Raw genomic sequence first — 20,750 nt, forward strand, 5'->3', positions numbered from 1 at the left:
AAAAAAACCCAAAAATTAAATCTAAAAACATCTCATTCCATGGTTTCAACTTTGGCGAAGACTCCTAGAGGTGGATTGGCATTTTTATGGTTATATTACATACTATGTCTGAACGTAGCCGTTTTTATCCAATACAGTCAAAACCACGTGAACATAAAAATAGTAAAGCCAATTAAAATAGAATAGAAATGAGGTGGCAAGTTTTTATTGATTTGGCCACGGAGTTCGCACTCACACATTTCTTACTTGAACCCACGAAAATCCAAGGCACTAAATCCCGGATATACTTGCCTTAAATCACCACTGCTTTCCTAATCAGCTTACAATGACAAACCTCAACCAATAATAACCCCCCACGTAGGAAATCAGCCACACAAAAGAGCGAGTATCATTTCAGCTCTGTACTCGCGAGCGTGATCTAGCAACTTACCTTTTGTGTGTCATTAACTTTTTAAACTGCTTTCATCACTCCTTAAAAGCTCTGTAAATCAAAGAGACAAAACGGACCCAAAGAAGAAGAAAAAAAAAAGGTGAAGATATCTTACAGCTTTGCGATAATGGCGAGAAGTGTTTGCGTTTGGTTTGCCTTGGCTGCAATTGTATGCTCTTTATCGGCCATTTCTGCTGAAGAAAGCAGTGAGTCGAAAGAATTCGTTTTGACTTTGGATCACTCTAATTTTACTGACACTGTTAGCAAGCACGATTTCATTGTCGTCGAATTTTACGCTCCTTGGTAAGTTTTTTCATTTGTGTTCTTAAAGTGCATGCAATGAGTTTAGTAGGCGATTTAGAATTCGAGGAGTTTGTATCATAAATTTCTAAATGGTGATGTTAAATTAGATATAATTGTTTTTCTGATGATTTCTTTTTCTTGGAAATGATTTTCAATTTGAGCTTAAAGTGCATGCAATGAGTTTAGCGGACGATTTTTTATTTTAATCTGTGTTCTTAAAGTGCATGCAATGATTATATATATATACACATATATATAATTTGAACTCGCAAACGGAAACAATCGGTTAATTCTCATTTACTATTGAAGCAGCTAGAAATTTTCATAAATCCTACTTTCTCTTGTAACTAGCATGAAAATCCTATTTTGTTATCTAAGCAAAGGAAACATGATCCATAGTTGACAACCTACAGATATATGATCTGTACACTGATTCTTTAATTTAGCAGTGAAATGCTTCCGTTGCGAGAGATTTTACCTGTTTTTCAATTTACATTTTTTTCTTTTTTGGTTTTCCTGATATACCTTGTTATTGTCGTTTACCTTCTTATGACTAAATAAGCTTCTTTCCTTGTACTCTTAGGTGCGGGCACTGTAAGCATCTTGCTCCCGAGGTAAACAATATTAGATTCCCCGAAAAGCATTGATTTTTCTTGATAATTTATACGTTTAAATGGCTGCTAATGATTAAACTTGTTTTTTATTGTCTAGTATGAGAAAGCAGCATCCATTTTGAGTAAACATGATCCTCCAATCTTTCTAGCGAAAGTTGATGCCGATGATGAAGCAAACAAAGATTTAGCAAGCCAATACGATGTCAAGGGTTACCCTACGCTTCAAATTTTGAGAAATGGAGGAAAGAATGTTCAAGAATACAAAGGTCCACGTGAAGCTGATGGTATTGTAGAGTATTTAAAGAAACAAAGTGGCCCTGCTTCTGTTGAAATAAAATTAACAGAAGATGCCAGTAACCTTATTGATGACAAGAAGATAGTAATTGTAAGCTCCCTGTTCTCTGTTCTTTCGTTTCATTGGGTTTTCATCACAAAGATTAGCTGATATGTATGTACATGTTTTTTTTCTAGGTTGGGGTGTTCCCAAAATTTTCTGGGGAAGAGTTTGAGAGCTATATGGCACTCGCTGAGAAATTACGTTCTGATTATGACTTTGGTCATACTTTGGATGCTAAACACCTTCCCCGTGGTGAATCATCAGTTGTTGGCCCTCTTGTTAGACTTTTCAAGCCTTTTGATGAACTCGTTGTTGACTTTAAGGTAACTGGTTCATTGAATGTATCTATATCTATAAGTTTCTGTTGTTTAAGATTAGCTATTTTAAGAAGTTAATTGCTTACAGGATTTTAAACCGGAAGCTCTAGAGAAGTTTATTGAAGAATCTAGCATTCCTCTTGTGACTCTGTTTAACAAAGACCCAAGCAATCACCCCTTTGTTGCGAAGTTCTATAACTGTCCCAATGCTAAGGTAAATTCAAAAGTCAGAAACTAGAGTGTGACTGGTATTCATTCCATAAAAAGCGTTATCTTGGAGTACTAACTTTATTCATGTTTTCTAAACTACCATATAAAAATTTCTATTCATCCTTTTAAGTTCGTCTACTAATATGACTTCTGAATCTGGGTAGGCTATGTTGTTTGCTGACTTGAGTACTGAAGGATTTGATTCATTGCAATCAAAATATCGTGAAGTTGCGGAGCAATACAAAGGAAAGGGCATTAGTTTCCTTTTGGGAGATGTTGAGGCTAGCCAAGCTGCCTTCCAGGTTAGTCTCTACTCGAAAATGGCAACATGTTTAATGCCTTCGCTAATTGCTACCTTAGTCTAAACTTTTCTGTTGGATGGAAAATAGTATTTCGGAGTTGAAGAAAGCCAAGTACCTCTAATCATCATTCAGAGTGATGATGGGAAGAAGTATTTTAAACCAAATTTGAAGGCTGATGACATTGCACCATGGGTGAAGGATTTCAAGGTAATGAATTTGGTGATGGTTATCAAGCATAATGAGATATACACTCTTTAGTGGTTGTATTCTGTTTCGCTCACCAAAGTACTTAACTGCAGGAAGGAAAAGTTGCACCGTATGTGAAGTCTGAACCTATTCCCAAGGAGAACAATGAACCAGTGAAAGTGGTGGTTGCTGACACCCTTCAAGACATGGTTTTCAAATCAGGGAAAAATGGTGCGTCTATTTAGTAGTTTGCTTTATGCTTTTTAACCCCTTATGATGAATGCTTAGAATTGGTATGGAATTGTATTTCTGCAGTTCTGCTTGAGTTTTATGCCCCTTGGTGTGGACATTGCAAAAAATTGGCACCAATCTTGGATGAAGTTGCTGTCCATTATGAAAAAGATGCCGATGTTTTAATCGCAAAACTTGTAAGTTTTTATTGTATATTTTTCAATTTCTAAGGTTTCAATTTCAGTTTAGATTCTATATTTTTATAATAGAAAATGGTTTAAAACCAAACTTGTTCACCATTACAGGACGCAACTTCAAATGATATATTGGATGAGAACTTTGATGTGAGAGGTTACCCAACTGTCTACTTTAGATCAGCTAATGGAAATATTACTCCATATGAGGGTGATAGGACCAAAGAAGACATTGTTGACTTCATTGAAAAGAACAGGGACAAAACTGTCCATCAAGAGTCGCTCAAAGATGAGCTCTGAAAAGGCCAGGGTGTAAGTTTCTTGTTTACATTTTCTAAAATAAAAACTATGTGAATGGGGGTATCAAGTTTTGAATGGTGTTTTTGTTTTGGCAGGGATTTGAGCAGAGACAAAGATACCCAGTTTCATACAAGAACCACTGTGGACTTTGACTGAGGGATGATGCCTCATCTGCCAACCTGCTCTCCTCTTTTTGTTAACTGTAGCCGCCGCGGCTTTCGTTTTTTTTTTTTTTTGAATATGAAAACATGTGTCGATGAATAATGCAGGATCAGTAGCCTAATACAAATTCGACTTACATGAAAATGATCTTCTCTGGGTTAGCATAATGTCTTGTTGGACTTCAATGACGTGAAAAAAATTAATAATATAAACGTGGTAATAGAGATATGATAATTATTTGATAGTGCACTCAATATTAAAAATAATAAATAAATGAACTATGTTTTTTTTTTCAAATTTTATTTTTCCTTAAATCTTATAAAAGCATAACCCAAATTAAAATTTTTCCCTAAATATTTTTAGCATAATATCAAATTTAATCTTTAATGTTTACATATTTTGTTGTCAATTTGATATTTATTTTTTTAGCTAAATTTGATTTTTAATTTTTAAAAAATATTTAAATTTATCTATCAATTTTTTTATAAAAATTAAAAAAAATACTAATTAAAATGTTAAATTTTTTAATATAAAATTTTTTTTAAGGTTAAGAGTCAAGTTTTACTTGAAAAAGAAATAAGGAAAATGTGTAAACATTGAGGGCTAAATTAATCATTATACCAACATTTTTTTGTCACAAGTGATACCTAAACTATTTTTCTATTACTCATTTTACACAAAATGTTCTATCCATTAAAAAAATTTCAACCAATAATAATTTATCATGTCATATAAACTTAAAAAAAATATTTTTTAATTCTTTCATTTTCTTTTTTTCTTTTACATTATTTCTCTCTAATTTTTTTTTTTGTAATGTATGGCAATACCAACGATACTAGAAATTTGCTCTCCTAAGGCCAAGATGCTAGCGATTAATTCTGTTTTTGAACTTCTTCGCTTGCTTACTTGACCTGACAAGATTAAAAAAGTTATTTCATCGATCAGAACTAGTGTTTTCAAAATCAAATTGGAATGCCCAGTTGAACTGATTGGGGTACCGATCCAAAGATAGGGGTTAAACCGATTGACCCACAAACTGATATAGGCTAGTTGAACCAAGCTAAAAAAAACAATTGAATTGATTTTCTCTATTTTTTAAATATTTTTTATTTTTATGAATCTTTAATAATTCATTTGATCGAACTAGAAAAATTGATCAAATCAAGATCTGATAGCCTAACCAGTTCAACCATTGGTTTGATTCTAAAGAAAGAAAGAAATATATATATATATAAAAGAGGAAATAATATTTTATCTTTTTTTTTCATTGTTAAATTTTAATTAGTTATTTTAAAAAAAAAAAGAAATAGACTTAACAATTAAACTAATAGAAATATCAATTTAGAAAAAAAAATCAAATACCACTTGTAACCAGATAGTTTAGGTATCAGTTTTGGGGTTAAGCTTCTTTTTTAGATAGATTTAACAGTCAACTTAGAAAAAAAATAGTTTATTTTATTACTTGTGATAAAAAAAATTTTAAGTGTTATAATAAGAAAATGAGTATAATTTTCATTTTTTTAATTTATTTTGGCTACATTTAAAGAAAATTATCCCATATAAAAACCTGTAAACGAGCTGTAAGTCTTTAAAAAGATTAAAAAATTAATTATATTAAACAAAATTAAAGTATTCCACAAGTTATGTGAGATTTTTAAGTGAAGTTGAAGAATTTTTATTGATTGCATGAACATATAAATAGTTTAAAATATGAATAAATATAATTTTCTAGTTTACATTTTTATCAATTTTTTTTTAAATAAATTTAACTATTAACTTTTTAAAAGAAATCAAATTACATTTTTTCAACGATGTTGGTAAAATAGTTTACATATCAATTTGACAATATTTATTGTCTTATAAGATAAACCACAGCAACTTGCTTTGTCAACTTTAATCGCAACATCATCCAACTATTAGTGGTGGATTGCACCTTCAATCTGATAATGGAACATCAAATTTCCACAATGTAGTTGCACAAAGTAATTTGCAAACCATCATCTGCCCTCAGTTTGCGAAGCTTAACAGTTGTTGGTGTCAAAACCGGCAGACCAGTATTCTAATCTCCCCACACCAACAATACCATGATATCTTCTTTGAAGAGCCATAAATTCATTGAGGCTTAGTTACTCAAAAATGAGTCTCCCCATATTTCAACCCAAGACATCCTACACTTACAAGACTCCTTACCGAACCCAGACTCCTGGCTCATATTTGGACATGAGTCGTGGATGTGTTGAATGGAAAAGTTTTTAAGGAAAAAGTCTAACAGCAATATAGCCTACTCATGTATCTAACACTCACCCTAGTCCAGTCCAGGTTAGCTTTTGGGAATCAGAAAATGGGAATATGACTCCATCAGCGTTGATGCTTGCCCATGACTTCAAGTGCAATGTAAAACAACTCAAAAACTACATTCTTCCATTTTGAATACAAAGTAACGATTTGTCTTGGTTCCAGTTATCAGGGTGGAAACAAAAACAGAAAAGGACAGGATCAAGTCTCACAGTTACTTAAAAGACCAAAACCATACATCTGATGTTCGTTATTGACGATACAAAGAACAAGAACATGATTGATAACAATCGGTACAACTAAAATACATTTATGTATAAATATGAAGAGTCAAAAAGTGGTAACAGACAACAAATAAAGTGAATGAATGGAGGGAACTTGAAACCAAAGACTAGAAGCTAAACCTTGATCTGACAAATGCATTTATATCTACATATAATCTTAGCCCTTAGGCACCAATAAGATGATGAACTGATTGGGTCAAATAAAATGTTCATGGTAGTAATATAAAACAAAAGAAATTAAAGTTCTATCCAGTCCTCCCGGGTTGTTGGATGGGAAATACAAATCATGTATCAATCTGATAAAGAAAAAAATTCGAGTTCGAGCATAGAAGACCGACCAGATGAAACGCCGTAGGTGTATAAGACTTGAACCTGAATCTTCAATGCAAGTATTTGTGCATATGGAGATTGTTGTTTTCATGAGAATTCATCAGCCATACCGAATCAAACAATGGTTTCCATATGCAGATGGGATAAGGCCTAGAATGCTCATATTTTAAGCCCTTTCACTTCTCTATCTTAGTATCTTCTTTTTCGTTGTTCTTGGCTTGTGAGTTGTTTTGCATTTCAAGTAAATTCTGCTGTTCCTCTGTCTCTTGAACTGTAGCTTCACTGACAGCTTTGGGCTTACTGCTTGTCGACTGCTGATACATAACACCACCTAGCATACAAATCAAGAGCCCCACAGTCCCCACGAAAGTCGAATGTTTGTCCCAAATAACCAAATTAATCACAACTGTCAATAGCTTGTTAACTATACCAAGAACAGTGAACCCTGTAGCAGAAATTGCCCTTCGGCAAGAGAACCCAAAGAAAGATATGGCCAACCCAAATAAACATGATAAACCCACAGGTAGGATCACTTGAAAAGAGTGCCAATCAGACTCATCCGAGATTTCATGCTTTATTTTCTTCAACTCTCCCATTATTAGTAGCTCAAGAGGAAACAATAGGAGAGCCTCAAGATTATTGTACAGTACAAGACCCCATGTATTTAGACCAATAGTCATTACCACATGCTTTATGTAAACAAAATCTATAGACATACTTACCAAGTATGCAGCAGCCCAAGTATAGGCAGTTAATGTGAACTGGTAATCAGTAAGAACATAAAGGACACTGCCGCCAAAGATGGTGCCTAATGAGATCCATGTCTTCAATGAAGGCCAAGGTTGGCTCAAGTAAAGGGTCTCTCCTATTGCAACAAATATAGGAACTGCTGATCGGAAGACAATGAAAGTGTCAACATTAGCATGTAGGAGGAGCTCACTGTTGGTAAAGAGAGAGAGATAAAATATAATGGCTGCAGGTAGGAACTGCCCCATGGTCCGAAGGTCAAGTGGATCATGCTCTAGGACCTTAAACCATCCACAGAGAACTACACCAGCTGCGCTTGTCAGATACTGCAAAGCAGTTAGTGCCCCTGGATAAGGAAATTTCATTACAGCCCATTTGTTGATGATGGAGAGAAGAGAAGCTGAAATGCAGTATCCTGCCGCCACTCCATAGACAGATACTTGCTTTAGTACACAACTATACCATGTTTCTTGGGCATCACCAGAGGGAACCAAGACTTCAGGACCACGGTCAGCCGGATCCTCCACATCCTTAGACATCTGAAAACAAAACGACTACAAGTTTATTACTAGGTCTAGCTATTAGCAAGCACGTATTGTGTATACATGCATTTCACAGGCCCTGTATATGCATGCACCTATCTTGGCTGCAAGATAAACATGCATAAAAAGTAATATTTTCTCCAGTTGAGGTCTAAAATCAACAAAAATAAAAAATCAGTTTCATTCTATAAGGAAGCACTGGAGTAGAAAGGGAATATTGCAACATATTGAGCAACATTTTGGGTTATAAAATAACAATCAGACTCATCCACAACCAAACAAATCACTTTTGTTGATAAAATAAATACTTAAAAGTGGCTTTCTAGACTGATACCAACCTACAGAAGGAACTTCTCAGCTAAAAGGATTAGCAACAGAAGGTCAAGTCATGGGAATCACAGTTTAATATAAAAAGGTTAAAGAGTTGGAGACACATGCAATGTGGTTATTAGTAAGACTACAAACAAATCAAAATCAAGACCAATATAGAATGCATCAAATTTGGAAGCAAGCACTAAGAAACTGCTAATGATCTAAACTAAACAATTTTTAAGATTAAAGTCCAAGATAAATAGCCAGAACCCAAGAAAATGCCAACCCTGAAGCAAACTAAGGCTCCCAAAGCACATCTATTAGATATAGCACTCAGTTGACTCATGGCTATATTCAGATATAAACAAAAAGATATTTGACTCTACTACTACCACCAGCAGCCTCTTACAGATGAACCAAGGAATGACAAGGGCAGGATAACCACAATTTTGGCTACTGATACTTGAACCTAATAATATGTCATAATACCGAAACCCAATAACTGCCTAACTAATTTTTCAATCTTGTCACCTAAATCCCACACGAGTTAGATAAGTAAAATGTCTGCTAAATGCCTGAATCTCTTAAGTACCCAAAATTTCAAACACATCGGTTCAGCAGAAAGAATAAACAGATCAAGAAAAGTCAATAAATCGAACTCTTCGATAAACTACATCAAAATCTTTCAAAGCTCAAACAGAAAACAAAAAATATAGAAAAAACTGAAGCTAAGAATTGATGCGAAGAAAAAAAGTTCCAAGCAGACAAATAAGAAATAAATGAAACAAACATTAGGCATACAACGATCTGCAATGCTCCTCAATCACAGTGCTCAAACAGCTCTAGGCCTGAGAGAGCACTGTATCACTACTCTGCTGCATGATTGCAACTGAGAAATATGGTGTATGTCACTAATACCAACTGATAATAACCTTAGGAGAATCACATCCCAAGAACTAGCTACTAGGGCAAAAGGTCATACCTAAAAAGGAAATCCCATACTTTCATAGGGAATTCAAAGCCCCGTACCGCAGTTAGGCACGTACCAATGAAAAAGGAAAAAGAAAGGATTGCACAAAAAAAATGTAGATTTATAAGGAAATAAAGGGAGCAAATTTCACTTTCATTGTATATTTCATCAAAAGAAACAAATCTGAGAATCGAAAAACAACATCTTTGCTTAAGATTATGGGCTGGAATGGAACTGGATAGTATATTGGCAGAATACAACAAAAAACCACAAAATAAAAACAGGGAAAGATAAAAACCCAGATGGAAATCGGAAAATTTAGAACAAAGTGAAGTGGAGTAATGCAATGGGTCAATGAAAATGAAAGAGCATGACAGTTTCAGATCAGTGGAACACAGGAGTGCAAGAGGAAATCGAGATTTATAAAAGAGAATTATTTACCTGGGAAAATTGGAAAGGTTGAATACACTGCGTAGATCTTTGAAGTACTGGTAGCTACTTGCGTAACTGTTTCTTGCTTGTTTTGGTTTTTATTTTTAATCTCACTCTCACTCGTTTGCTTTTTTCATTTTAAACGGTGATGTGATGTGAAAGCTGGTTAAAGATTAGAGATGAAATTTCAGTTAAGTTTTTCCCTATTCGATTTGATTTTTTATAGATTTATTTTATACCTTTTAAATATTATTTGATAATTTTTCAACAACTTTTAAATCATAAAATATTTATTTTATATCATAACAATTTAAAATAAATTATATATTAAATGAAAAACATAATTTAATTTGGTTTTGGTGACCGTGGTTTTTAAGCTTGCATTCTATAAACCTTCAAAACACTTTACTTAAAATCGATTTTCGATTTTTCTTGCTCAACCTTACCAACCCCTCTCAATATGTTAAAATAATTCATTATTTATCGACATGTATATTTTTTAAGTTACTCAGTATATGTGCATTTTTAGAAGGTATAAAATTCTTATTATCGAGCGCTTTTGGAATCAAGGAAGAGACGAGAAAAAAGAGAATTTTGGCTAACCCCTCCCTTATCCAATGAGGGTTTGGCAATTAAAATTTTATATTGATTTTAAGACTTGTTTGGTGTAACACCCATAACCCATATCCATTACCAGAATAGGGTTATAGGGTATTACCAGAGTTTACAAATTAATTTACAAACATTTCATTATTTCATCAAGCATTTATATTTATAACCAATCAAAATCAAAACATTAATGAGCTAACGTTGGGCAATTTAACTTATTCATGCCATTATAACTAGAATCAAATCATCTAAAATTACTGATAGAACCAATGGATAGTGTGATATATCTCCGGCAAGCTTCCAATCCAATCGAGCTTCCGATAATCATTTCAATGCATCCAATAATTATACATATTACCAATAATAATTCAATTCCAATAATAAAATACATATTTATATAATATTCATCACCAAATAACATTCACTTTGATTAAAATTATACAAAATATAGTTCATACGAACTTACCAGGCTAAATTGTAGAAATACCAAAATTTATGGACATTTTGGTAATTTTTTATTTTCCTCGAATTTCCACCCAATCTTGATCTAAATTAATATTTCATTCAATTTATTAATTTAAATAATAAAACAATTCATTTCATGCAATTTGGTCACTTTTTGACATTTTTACAAATTTACCCTTAAAATTTTACTTTTATTCAATTTAGTCCCTGAACCTAAAACATGCAAATTAGCCATTTTTGATGAAAACTCATGCTAGTTGAATAATCATATGTTTTCCTCCTCCTTCTCTCCATTCCACATCCTTAAATGTATATAACATGCTTATATGTAACATTATCTATAATTTCATTATTTACTTATTTGTTCATTCAAACCTGTCCACTTGAGTCATAGTCACAAAATTATTTATATCTTCAGCTACGTAACTCAAAATTGAGATCCGTTAATTTTATATGAAACTAGACTCACATATCTTCTTACTATAAAATTTTTAGAATTTTTGGTTTAACCAATAAGTACATTTTATTCTTTAAATTCATCCCTATTCTGCAGTCAGACAGTTTTGACCCTTCTTTACTAAAAATTAATTATCTTCTCGTACAGGATTCAAATAATGTTCCCATCTATTTCTATTGAAAATAGACTCATTCAAGATTTTAAACATATAAATTTAAGCCCATAATAATTTTTATCCAATTTTTGATGATTTTCCAAAGTCATAACAGGGGAACCCGAAATCATTCTAACCTTATCTCACAAAATTTATTATAACTCATGATTTACAATTCCATTGCTTACACCGTTTCTTCTACAAGAAACTATACTCAATAAGATTTAATTCCATATTTTTTTAATCCTCTAATTAATTTTATACGATTTATGGTGATTTTTCAAAGTTAACCTACCGCTGCTATCCAAAACTGTTTTAGTGCAAGATGTTGATAATCAAATTTATAACACCCTCCTTTCCTTTCTCTACAATATTTTCTATCAATTCCTTTTGTTTCCCTTCACTAACATATCAAGAACATAGAACCTTATATAATAAAATCCAACATTAACATCAATTTCATACTTTTTCAATAATATCAAACTCAAAATTTATTGAAATCTTGATGTTCTTACATTGCTCTATTGATTTCAATCTTTAACTTGATTTTCTCTCTCCTCCAGCCTCTATCTCTTGAATCTCACTTGATATTCTAGCTCCCCATGGTCTCCTTATCAATTTTCTCTCTTGGTGGCTATGGAAATGTCTTTGATTTCTAAGTGAAAATGGTGAATTTTTAGTGAGAGGACCAAATTGTAAAGAAAAGAAAGTTTCTTTCTTTCTTTTCTCTTCATACGTTGGAATGCACGGGAGAAGATGATGATTCTTCATCTTTTCTTCCATATATATATACTAAATAAAATAATAATAAAATGATAAAATATCATTTAAAAATTAAATTAAAATATTAATAAACTAATATTTATTTATTTATTTAATCTAAAATATCTCCAACATCATCATTATGTTCTAGATTTCTCTTTCTTCTAATTGACCATTTTGCCCTTTAGATCTTTTAAAATTCCATCCTTGAGTCATCACTTAATTTGGTAAAAATTACTATTTAGTCCCTCATAATTCTTCATTTATTCAATTTAGTCCCAATTCATCCATTTTCCTTAGTTTCTAGATTATTCCACCCTTAAAATATTTACACTATTGATCCTTCAAAATTTTCATATTTACACTTTAACCCCTCAAATTTTGAGTATTTACTCTTAGGTAACAAAACTTTTCTCACTTTTGCAATTTAATCATTTCTTTAATTAATATGTCATAATATACTTCCCAATGTTGTCATAACTCAAAATTCTCCTTTTTGTCACTTTATTTCCTTACTATATTAAAGATAATATATTACTGTAAAAATTTTTAGGGTATTACATTTGGTATGTCAAATTTTATTTAGAGTAAACTATCCAAATAGTCACTTTTATATTCTTTTTTTTTTCTTTTGTGTTCTTTTAGTTTTATTTTTTCTTTCTTTATTTTTCATTCTCTTCTACTTCTCCCTTTGTTTTTCTCCCTTCCTCATCTCATTTAATGTAATTTTTCTATGTCTTTCATTTCTTAAAACTACTTGATTTTTTCTACTACTTCAATGGATTTTGGAATGTAATTTTTTCCTTGATTTTATATTTTATATCAATAATTAATCATCTATATATTATATCATTTATATATTCTCTTTTATTTTCGTTATATTAATTGAGAACTCAATTTTATTATAAAATTTATGAATTTTTACGAGCAAAAGGGCAAAAAGAACTAAGGTTTAAGTTTAGCTCTAAAATTGATTTGATCATAACCTTTTTGCATAACTTATCTTTGAATTATGGTTTGTTGTATCTGATTGAGAATTCTACTAAAATGATTTTCTAGAATGAGTAAATGATTGACAATCCATTTAGAAGTAGAATAGATAAGACAAGTGATCAATCAAATTTCAAAGTAGTTATGTATTATTTAAGTAAATATTTTTTTTTCAATATCAAAAGTAAATTATGTTACACTAGGGCTTTGAAAAATTTAAAAATTATCAATTAGATTTCAGTATTAAATACTTAACTCAAATATTTGTTAAGAATAAGGTTTATTACAAAAATAAATATATTAATATTACATTTTATATAATAAGGGTAAATTTGTAAATTATTATTACATTCTGAGGAAAGTTGTTAGTGAATCAAACCTGATAATGTAACTTTTTTGGGGAATTTTAATCAATACATTTTAATGTATATTAAATATTGCAAAGTAACTTTTCTGGCAATCACATTCCATTGTAATCATAACATAGAAAAGCAACAAACACTACCTTAATGTCGAGATATCCCTAAAATATATTGTAAAAATAACTTTTAGAAATGTATATTAGGAGTTTTTTTTTCCCATATTGTGAAATAAAAGTCTTCCCAAAATGTTATATAACAACATAGAAGGAAGGAGATTATGCTCTGCAAGGGGGCACCCGAGCCAAAGTTGCGAATGTGAACCTTAATGGGTTTTTTTCACAACCTAGTCTACATCCATGTCTAACCTAAGCAAAAGAGAAACTCGTATGACCCTACATGGCACCATTAATATCATAAACAATTCTCAAAATTTCCTATGGGCAACCCCTTTTCTTCTTGATAGATTTTATGAGCTTTTCACAGTACTCCACCATCACTTATTGTTATCCTTTTGCAACAACCAACTTTAGACCAAGTCTCTAAACCTGAGCTTCAGCTACTAGTGCCAACGATGCAAACACTAGTGTCATGGGTTGTGCATGGGAGCCCGCAACCATGACACATTTGAATGATCCATCTTATTCATGAGGAGTCACATGACCCAACAGGACTAGTCCATTGCTTAGAGAGATTGAAGACCCATCTACAAAGCATGAAAAATATGAAACATAATCTTCGAAAATATGCAATCGTATAGGATTTGTAATCTTAGAAGATTTGACTTTGTAAATATTAGAGATTTAATTTTTTAGATAGCTTTTAATCTTGACTGTGATGTACTTTAATCTGCACTGTTGAATTTGGGGAAGCTTAACTATGAATAAATGTCTCTCCCCCTCATTGTAAATCACTTCATTGAGTAATAGAATTCTTTAGAGCATTCACTCAAACAACTATCTTGTGCTTTTGTTTTTCTGTTCTTTCGATTTATTTATCTTTTGAGTTGCTTCCGTTTTACATTGGTGTCTTAGAGAGTTCTAAAAGAATTCTCAATTTTTGGAGTTAGGCTGACTTAGGTGTATTTGAAGTAAATAAATCGCTTAAAGTTGCACAGATTGCGAGACTAAAGATCTAGCCCCATGACACTAGTGCGTTGATTCTATCAATGATATCCCTATTGTAGTTTCTAGTAACAACAATACCACTTCTTTGTCTCTTCCTTTGAATAAGGTTTTGTAGTTAACTTTAATAATCTTTTAAAGGAAATTTATAACCTTCAATTGAATTGAGCTTTCCCTTTAAGACCAAGAATGAACATTGTTTTATCTTTAAAGTTGACAATGGAAAGAAAAATCTCAAGTAAAAACATAATCCTCCTTTTTACCTTCAAACACAAAGATACTGCACATTTTCTAAATCTCTAGCACATCATGACAATAAGCTCCATCTTATTGCAATGGAGTAAATTCAGGAGCTTGGTCCTAATGAGAAACCACCATTGAAGCACTTTAGACATAGAAGTGGTGATGCTAGATGATGATTAAAAAGGGCTTCATTGGTTGCAGTTGAACTAAATGATAAGCCTTTAGAATGAACATTTTAACTCTAAGTGTAGTTTTCAAGCTCCAATCACTCTCCCACCACATCATATCACTACAACCTTCATTCTCCATCTGAGAAGTGTTGTTGGCAAGGAAAAGATAACCCAACTTCACACAATAGCTTTTGAAAGTTCTAAAATGAAATTTCTACGCAATCTTGAGCAGTGCTAGAAGTAGTGCTACAGATTAGTGCCAACTGCATTAGGCACTGAGTATGAATAAGGCAGAAAAATAATTAATAGAATATATATCAATTCCATTTTTCAACATTCATGGGGTCTTGCCCAAAGAGATAATCGGAATCCATATATTAGCAACTCGTAAAACAAATTATTACAACCTCTAACACTCATCAAATTAGATTTTTTGCATTTGTACCTAAAATCTAAATAACTCCATGTTTTAGAAAGCTTAGGACATTAACCAAGTAACACTTGATTTTCACTTAATGCACTCACAATAAAACGGTCCTTAAAGAACCAAAATAAGTGCTCTCAACTCAGTAAAATATCTACATAAGTCTCCTTAATTTATAAGGAATTGAGACTTATTAACATAGTATCTCGATTACAATCAATCTCCCCATATAACCAGCAAGATTACAAGCATAAAGAATATCTTCAATGAGCTTTGTTAAGTCTTGAATCTTCAAGATATACTTCCTAGTTTTACCCTATTCAATTCAATTCTACCGAATTTGGAAAGTCGATTGCCTTGATCCAAATTCAAAAAATCTTCAAAATATGTAGTTATAAGTAATTTGGATACCAAAGATCGGCTTATAGTCATCCAAAGTACCAACTAGAATCGAAATTCAAAGATTTTTGTTACCAAAATTTATCAACTTTGGCAAGTTTCTGACCTTGTAGTGTTAGACACCAATAGAAAATGGTCCTTGACACTACTAAAAAACTATCTCAACAGTTCCATCATGTGAGAAATGTCAAAATAAATCTTTTCCCTTTTGATTTTAACCCATTACTCACTAAAAGCAGGTAAATGAATCAAACAAGTCCAAAGCAAAATAATGGAACAAACTCTAAAGAACCAAACCTAAAGAGGAATTATAAGTATTAGTTGAATATGAATCTTATCGCACCTCACTCGTATATTACTCTTTGATCTAAACCTCCTTTATTATTTCTCTCTTTTCACTATTATTATTTAATATTTTTTATGGGTTACTATTTGTTATGTTGGTAGTGTATTTTTTTAATCCACAAACAATCTTAAAAATTGTCTTGTGCCCTTTTTTTAATTTTTTTTTAATATTTTACTATACCCTTATAGAACACTTGTCACCCCCTAACTCTGCTTGCAAAGTCTAAAAACGCCATTATCAATGTCATTTTTTATTATGCTAATTTCTTTTATGTATTTTAAAAAATAATTTTATGTATTTTTAATTTATTGTATTTAAAAAATTTTGATTTTTGAATTTTTGAATTTTTAAAATAAATTCTATTTTTTTAGAAATAAGATCAAATTGACACAATATATTTATAAAGCTTATTTTTTTTAAAAAAATAGGATTAAACTGACATAACGTATAAATGATGATGGTTAAATTTTTTTGCTATTTCAATTAGAAAAGGGTTATGTTATCCTTCGATTAGCTATTCAACATCTAGATGACTAAGAAAACACGATCCTAAATAGTTAGGTGACTTAATTGTAATTTTTTAAAATTAAATGACTAAAATAAAGATTTAGGCATGATTGAATGACTAGTAGTATAGTTTACCATTCTAAAAAAATTTATTCAAAGAAAGTCAAAATTTATTCAAAGAAAGTCAAGGAGAGGGCAATAGAAGATTATGGGCACAAGTAAAGCTTTTAGTGGTGCAAATAGTTGAGTGACTATTTATGTAGTTAGGGTGTTTTAATTTTGGTTAAAATTGAATTAATTGATTGAAGTAATCTAACTCGATTAATCATTTGGTTAATTGATCTAGTCGGTCGGAGGTCGGTTAATTTATTTTTTGAAATTTTGGTTAATGGATAATTCGGTTCAAAATTAAATAATTAATCGAATTAATTAAACTTAATAAATAATATTATATATGATATGTATTAAGCTTTCGGTCAAATAAATATTATAAATTTATTTATTTTATATATTTTACATTTGTTTTAATAAAAAAAATAAAAAATATAATTTGATTAAAAGATTAAAAAATTCGATGATTTCGATTAATGGTAGTTGGATAGGGCATATGCGGATATGGTCTCAAAAATTTTGGTAAAGTGAAACAACCAGAAACAGGCGCTGAGAAAGAAACCATGTCTCAAGAAGATCAGGAGGAAGAAGTTGGGAAACTGGCCGTCCGCCTAGCCAACGCCGTGGTACTTCCAATGGTCTTGAAATCAGCCTTGGAGCTGAACATAATTGACACAATCTCAGCCGCTGGTGATGGCGCGTTTCTGTCGCCTTCCCAGATTGCGAGTGCCCTTCCCTCCAAGAATCCTGACGCACCGGTGCTACTTGATCGAATGCTACGCCTGTTGGCCAGCCATTCCATTCTCAAATGCTCAGTAAAAGCAAAGGAAAAAGGAGAAATTGAAAGACTGTACGGTGCAGGCCCACTATGCAAGTTCCTTGTTAAGAATCAAGATGGAGGGTCGATTGCACCTCTCCTTTTGTTGCACCATGACCAAGTCTTCATGCAAAGCTGGTACCATTTAAATGATGCTATACTAGAAGGAGGGGTTCCTTTTAGTAAGGCATACGGGATGACAGCATTTGAATATCCAGGAACCGATCAACGATTCAATAGAGTATTTAACCAGGCAATGTCAAATCATACTGCTTTGATAATGAGGAAGATTGTTGATGTTTATAAAGGGTTTGATGGGTTGAAAGTGTTGGTTGATGTGGGTGGTGGGATTGGGGTTGCTCTCAGTTTTATTACTTCAAAGTATCCTCAAATCAAGGGCATCAACTTTGATCTGCCTCATGTTTTGGCTGATGCACCCACTTATTCAGGTTCTATACCAATCACTCCCTTTTATCTCTTGAACAGATTTCTCTGAAATCTATATGGAATTATGGGATACTTGTTAGTCCAATCTGATATGAATCTGTGTTAATTTAAAGCATTACCATCGCTGGGAAATGCTTTTAGTTGTGCTGTTTTCTCTTTACATGCCTTAATAGTAAGCAATAGAAACCACAAGCAAACTACAGAACAATATCATTTTCTTTCTTCTTTAAGTCTATCTAATTCTATCTGCTATTAATTTATGATAAACCAATTCATCTCAAATTATGTTCTGCAGGGTAGTTGGCAAAGATGAGTAAACCCACATTGCTAAGAAATGAACAAGTTAAAATGTTTATACGTGATGTTCGTTTATTGATTTTCATGTCTAGCTCATCTAAAGTGGGATATATATATTTGAGGATAAGCACTTTGGTTTGAGTTTAGTGGTGTAATTATTTTCTTATATTATAATTATTATAGTCAGGGGAAGGGAGAGGCAGGGCTCTAGCCCTCAAAATGGAAAATTGCTACTTTAATCTCTCAAAAATTATAAAATTTTAAGTTAATATATGATAAAATTATAATTTACTCCCAAAAATGTTAGAATTCAATTTAACCCTTTCAAAACCTATCAAAATATAAACCAATACAGTGATAAAATCACATTTTAACTTTTATGAAAATATATAACTTAATTTCAACCACTCTAAAAAAATTTCTACCTTTACACATATTATTTTACCAAAAGTAAGTGCATATATACATGAATAATTACATTGCCAAAACTGCATGCATGAATAATTACGTTAAGGTAATATTCTATTAAAAGGGTTAACCTTTTCGAAAAGATGTGAAATAACACATCTTTTGCCGAATAAAAGTGTTTGTTCTTGAACAGATCCCTTTTTTGTGGCTTATACAAAAAAAATATATATATTGATATACCTTTTGCTACTCTGCTCTATTGTTTTGACTTATTGTATCTTAGAGGGAAACTTATAGCATTAAAGAAAGTGATTACGCATCTTGTTTTAAATTTTCCTTTCTTACCTCACATATTTTTCTAACAATATAGGTGTTGAGCATGTTGGCGGAGATATGTTTGAAAGTGTTCCAAAAGGTGATGCGATTTTTTTAAAGGTAAGCCTTTATGTCCTATAGCTTAGTAAATGGAGAGCTTTTTTTTTTCTATCTTCTTATCATAATTGATAAATGTAGTTGTTGTGAAATCTATTTAGCTTGGTAACTTTATGAAACTTGCAGTGGATACTCCATGATTGGAGTGATGAACATTGCTTGAAGCTTGTCAAGAACTGTTGGGAAGCTCTCCCTAATGGTGGGAAAGTGATTATTGTGGAATCTATCTTACCCGAGGTTCCTGATACCAGTGTTTCTTCTAACATTGTCTGTGAACAAGATCTGTTTATGTTAGCTCAAAACCCGGGGGGCAAAGAGAGAACTCTAAAGGAATATGAGGCCTTAGCTTTAAAAACAGGTTTCTCTAGCTGTGAAGTAATCTGCTGTGCTTATAACAGCTGGGTCATGCAAATGGAGAAAAGGGCAATTTATTGAAGTTCTATTGGAAACTTCCATTTCCTTTCATCTACCCCCACAGGAGGATTCAACATAATGCTTACTTTTTATAGTGTTTGATAATATTCTTGGGGTTTACTCAAAATTACCTTCTGTTGCCAGTACTTTTAAGTTCTGCTAGTGATGATGATGATGATGATGATGAAAAGAAAATTCTAAAAAGATCCCGAGACATGCATATTTATTTGTATTATGAAATTTCTAAAATGAAAAAAAAAACGAACAGTACTTATTATGTTAAATAATAACTAAATTAATGCTCAAGGTTTGATTTGGTTATTACTTTTTATACTTCTTTTTCGCTATTTATCTTTTTACTTCTTGAAATATTGTAGCTCCATATAGCAAAAACATGATAATTGTTGCAGCTGGTGTGGTTGACGTTTGGGCACCAAAAGGGGCTGAGAGAGGACCCCGAGGGGACTACGGACTCCTTGAGACTTTTTGGTGAGAGGAATGATTACTCTCGTAGTATTTGAGAGAGATGAGCCTTGAAAGTGCAAGAGAGACGATCAAGGTATGCTCCTCGTGCTCCTCAAGGATGGGGATCTAAACGTCTTGGCTCAAGGTTTTGAAGGGAGAGAAACTATTGGTGGTGAAGGGAGCTTGTAGGCTTTGAGTTTGGAGTTAGGCGTCGGAAAGCCTTGACACGTGAAGAGGCCTAATCTTGGGTTTCTGAGTGACTTGTAAACATTCTTGAACTCCTCAAATTATTCTCAGGGTGTGAGGGTCTTGTGGCTTATGATTTCGAAGTTACTTGGGCGTGAGATCTTGGTGCAATGGAGGGCTTGTCTCGTGGTTTGCATGCAGCTACGGTTTACAGGCACCTTGGACTCCTTTCTTGACCTTGCAAGAGGGGCATTTGGTGGCAACTTGAGAACCAGGTGTAGCGCTCCCATTGGAGGCTTAGAAAGTGGCAAGTGTTGTGCTCTTATATGAGGCTTGGGAGGTGGCCAGCGGGTACATAAGGTGCCTTCTTAAGCCTTGAAGCAGACGATCTCTCCTTGGTGTGGGCATTCTTAGCTTCATAGGCTTCTTCTGATTAGGCATGGATCATCTTATGGTCTGCTAGTGTTTTATTCCCCAACCTTCACAACCCCTTTAGTTGAGGAAAGTGTAACTTTTCTCGGGCCCCTTTAGTTGAGGAAAGTGTAACTTTTCTCGGGCTTTGGTTGGCTTGATCTTGATTGTTTAAGGCTCGTTCCCTGTTTGAAGGTAACGTCAGTGACTACATTGGTAGATGTCTTCATACTTTGTGATTTATCTTGCGCGTTT

At 32.5% G+C, this 20,750-nt stretch overlaps 3 protein-coding genes across 4 annotated transcripts; 2 read left to right on the forward strand and 1 right to left on the reverse strand.

Moving 5' to 3' along the window:
* The first annotated feature begins 284 nt into the window (after positions 1–284).
* On the forward strand, positions 285–3,730 carry LOC107922505 (protein disulfide-isomerase). The gene is made up of 11 exons (XM_016852578.2): positions 285–733; positions 1,317–1,347; positions 1,445–1,732; positions 1,819–2,007; positions 2,090–2,215; positions 2,376–2,513; positions 2,601–2,720; positions 2,813–2,930; positions 3,015–3,127; positions 3,236–3,436; positions 3,520–3,730. The coding sequence occupies exons 1-10, from the start codon at positions 558–560 to the stop codon at positions 3,422–3,424; spliced, it is 1,488 nt and encodes a 495-aa protein (XP_016708067.2). The 5' UTR covers positions 285–557; the 3' UTR covers positions 3,425–3,436; positions 3,520–3,730.
* A 2,445-nt stretch (positions 3,731–6,175) lies between these two features.
* LOC107922590 (GDP-mannose transporter GONST3) lies at positions 6,176–9,701 on the reverse strand. 2 transcript variants are annotated; one of them, XM_016852693.2, is made up of 2 exons: positions 9,508–9,701; positions 6,176–7,781 (listed from the first exon to the last, which is right to left on the reverse strand). In XM_016852693.2, the coding sequence occupies exon 2, from the start codon at positions 7,779–7,781 to the stop codon at positions 6,672–6,674; it is 1,110 nt and encodes a 369-aa protein (XP_016708182.2). In that variant the 5' UTR covers positions 9,508–9,701; the 3' UTR covers positions 6,176–6,671. The 2 variants fall into 2 exon arrangements, with proteins under 2 accessions (XP_016708182.2, XP_016708183.2); XM_016852694.2 differs by having other exon boundaries at positions 9,079–9,518.
* A 7,378-nt stretch (positions 9,702–17,079) lies between these two features.
* On the forward strand, positions 17,080–19,754 carry LOC107922183 (caffeic acid 3-O-methyltransferase). Its single transcript, XM_016852077.2, has 3 exons — positions 17,080–17,884; positions 18,958–19,022; positions 19,146–19,754. Exons 1-3 carry the CDS (start codon positions 17,182–17,184, stop codon positions 19,452–19,454), a joined length of 1,077 nt encoding a protein of 358 aa, XP_016707566.1. The 5' UTR covers positions 17,080–17,181; the 3' UTR covers positions 19,455–19,754.
* Positions 19,755–20,750: the final 996 nt, after the last annotated feature.

Source organism: Gossypium hirsutum, chromosome D01 (genome assembly GCF_007990345.1).
Source record: "Gossypium hirsutum isolate 1008001.06 chromosome D01, Gossypium_hirsutum_v2.1, whole genome shotgun sequence".
NCBI classification, from domain to species: Eukaryota; Viridiplantae; Streptophyta; class Magnoliopsida; order Malvales; family Malvaceae; genus Gossypium; species Gossypium hirsutum.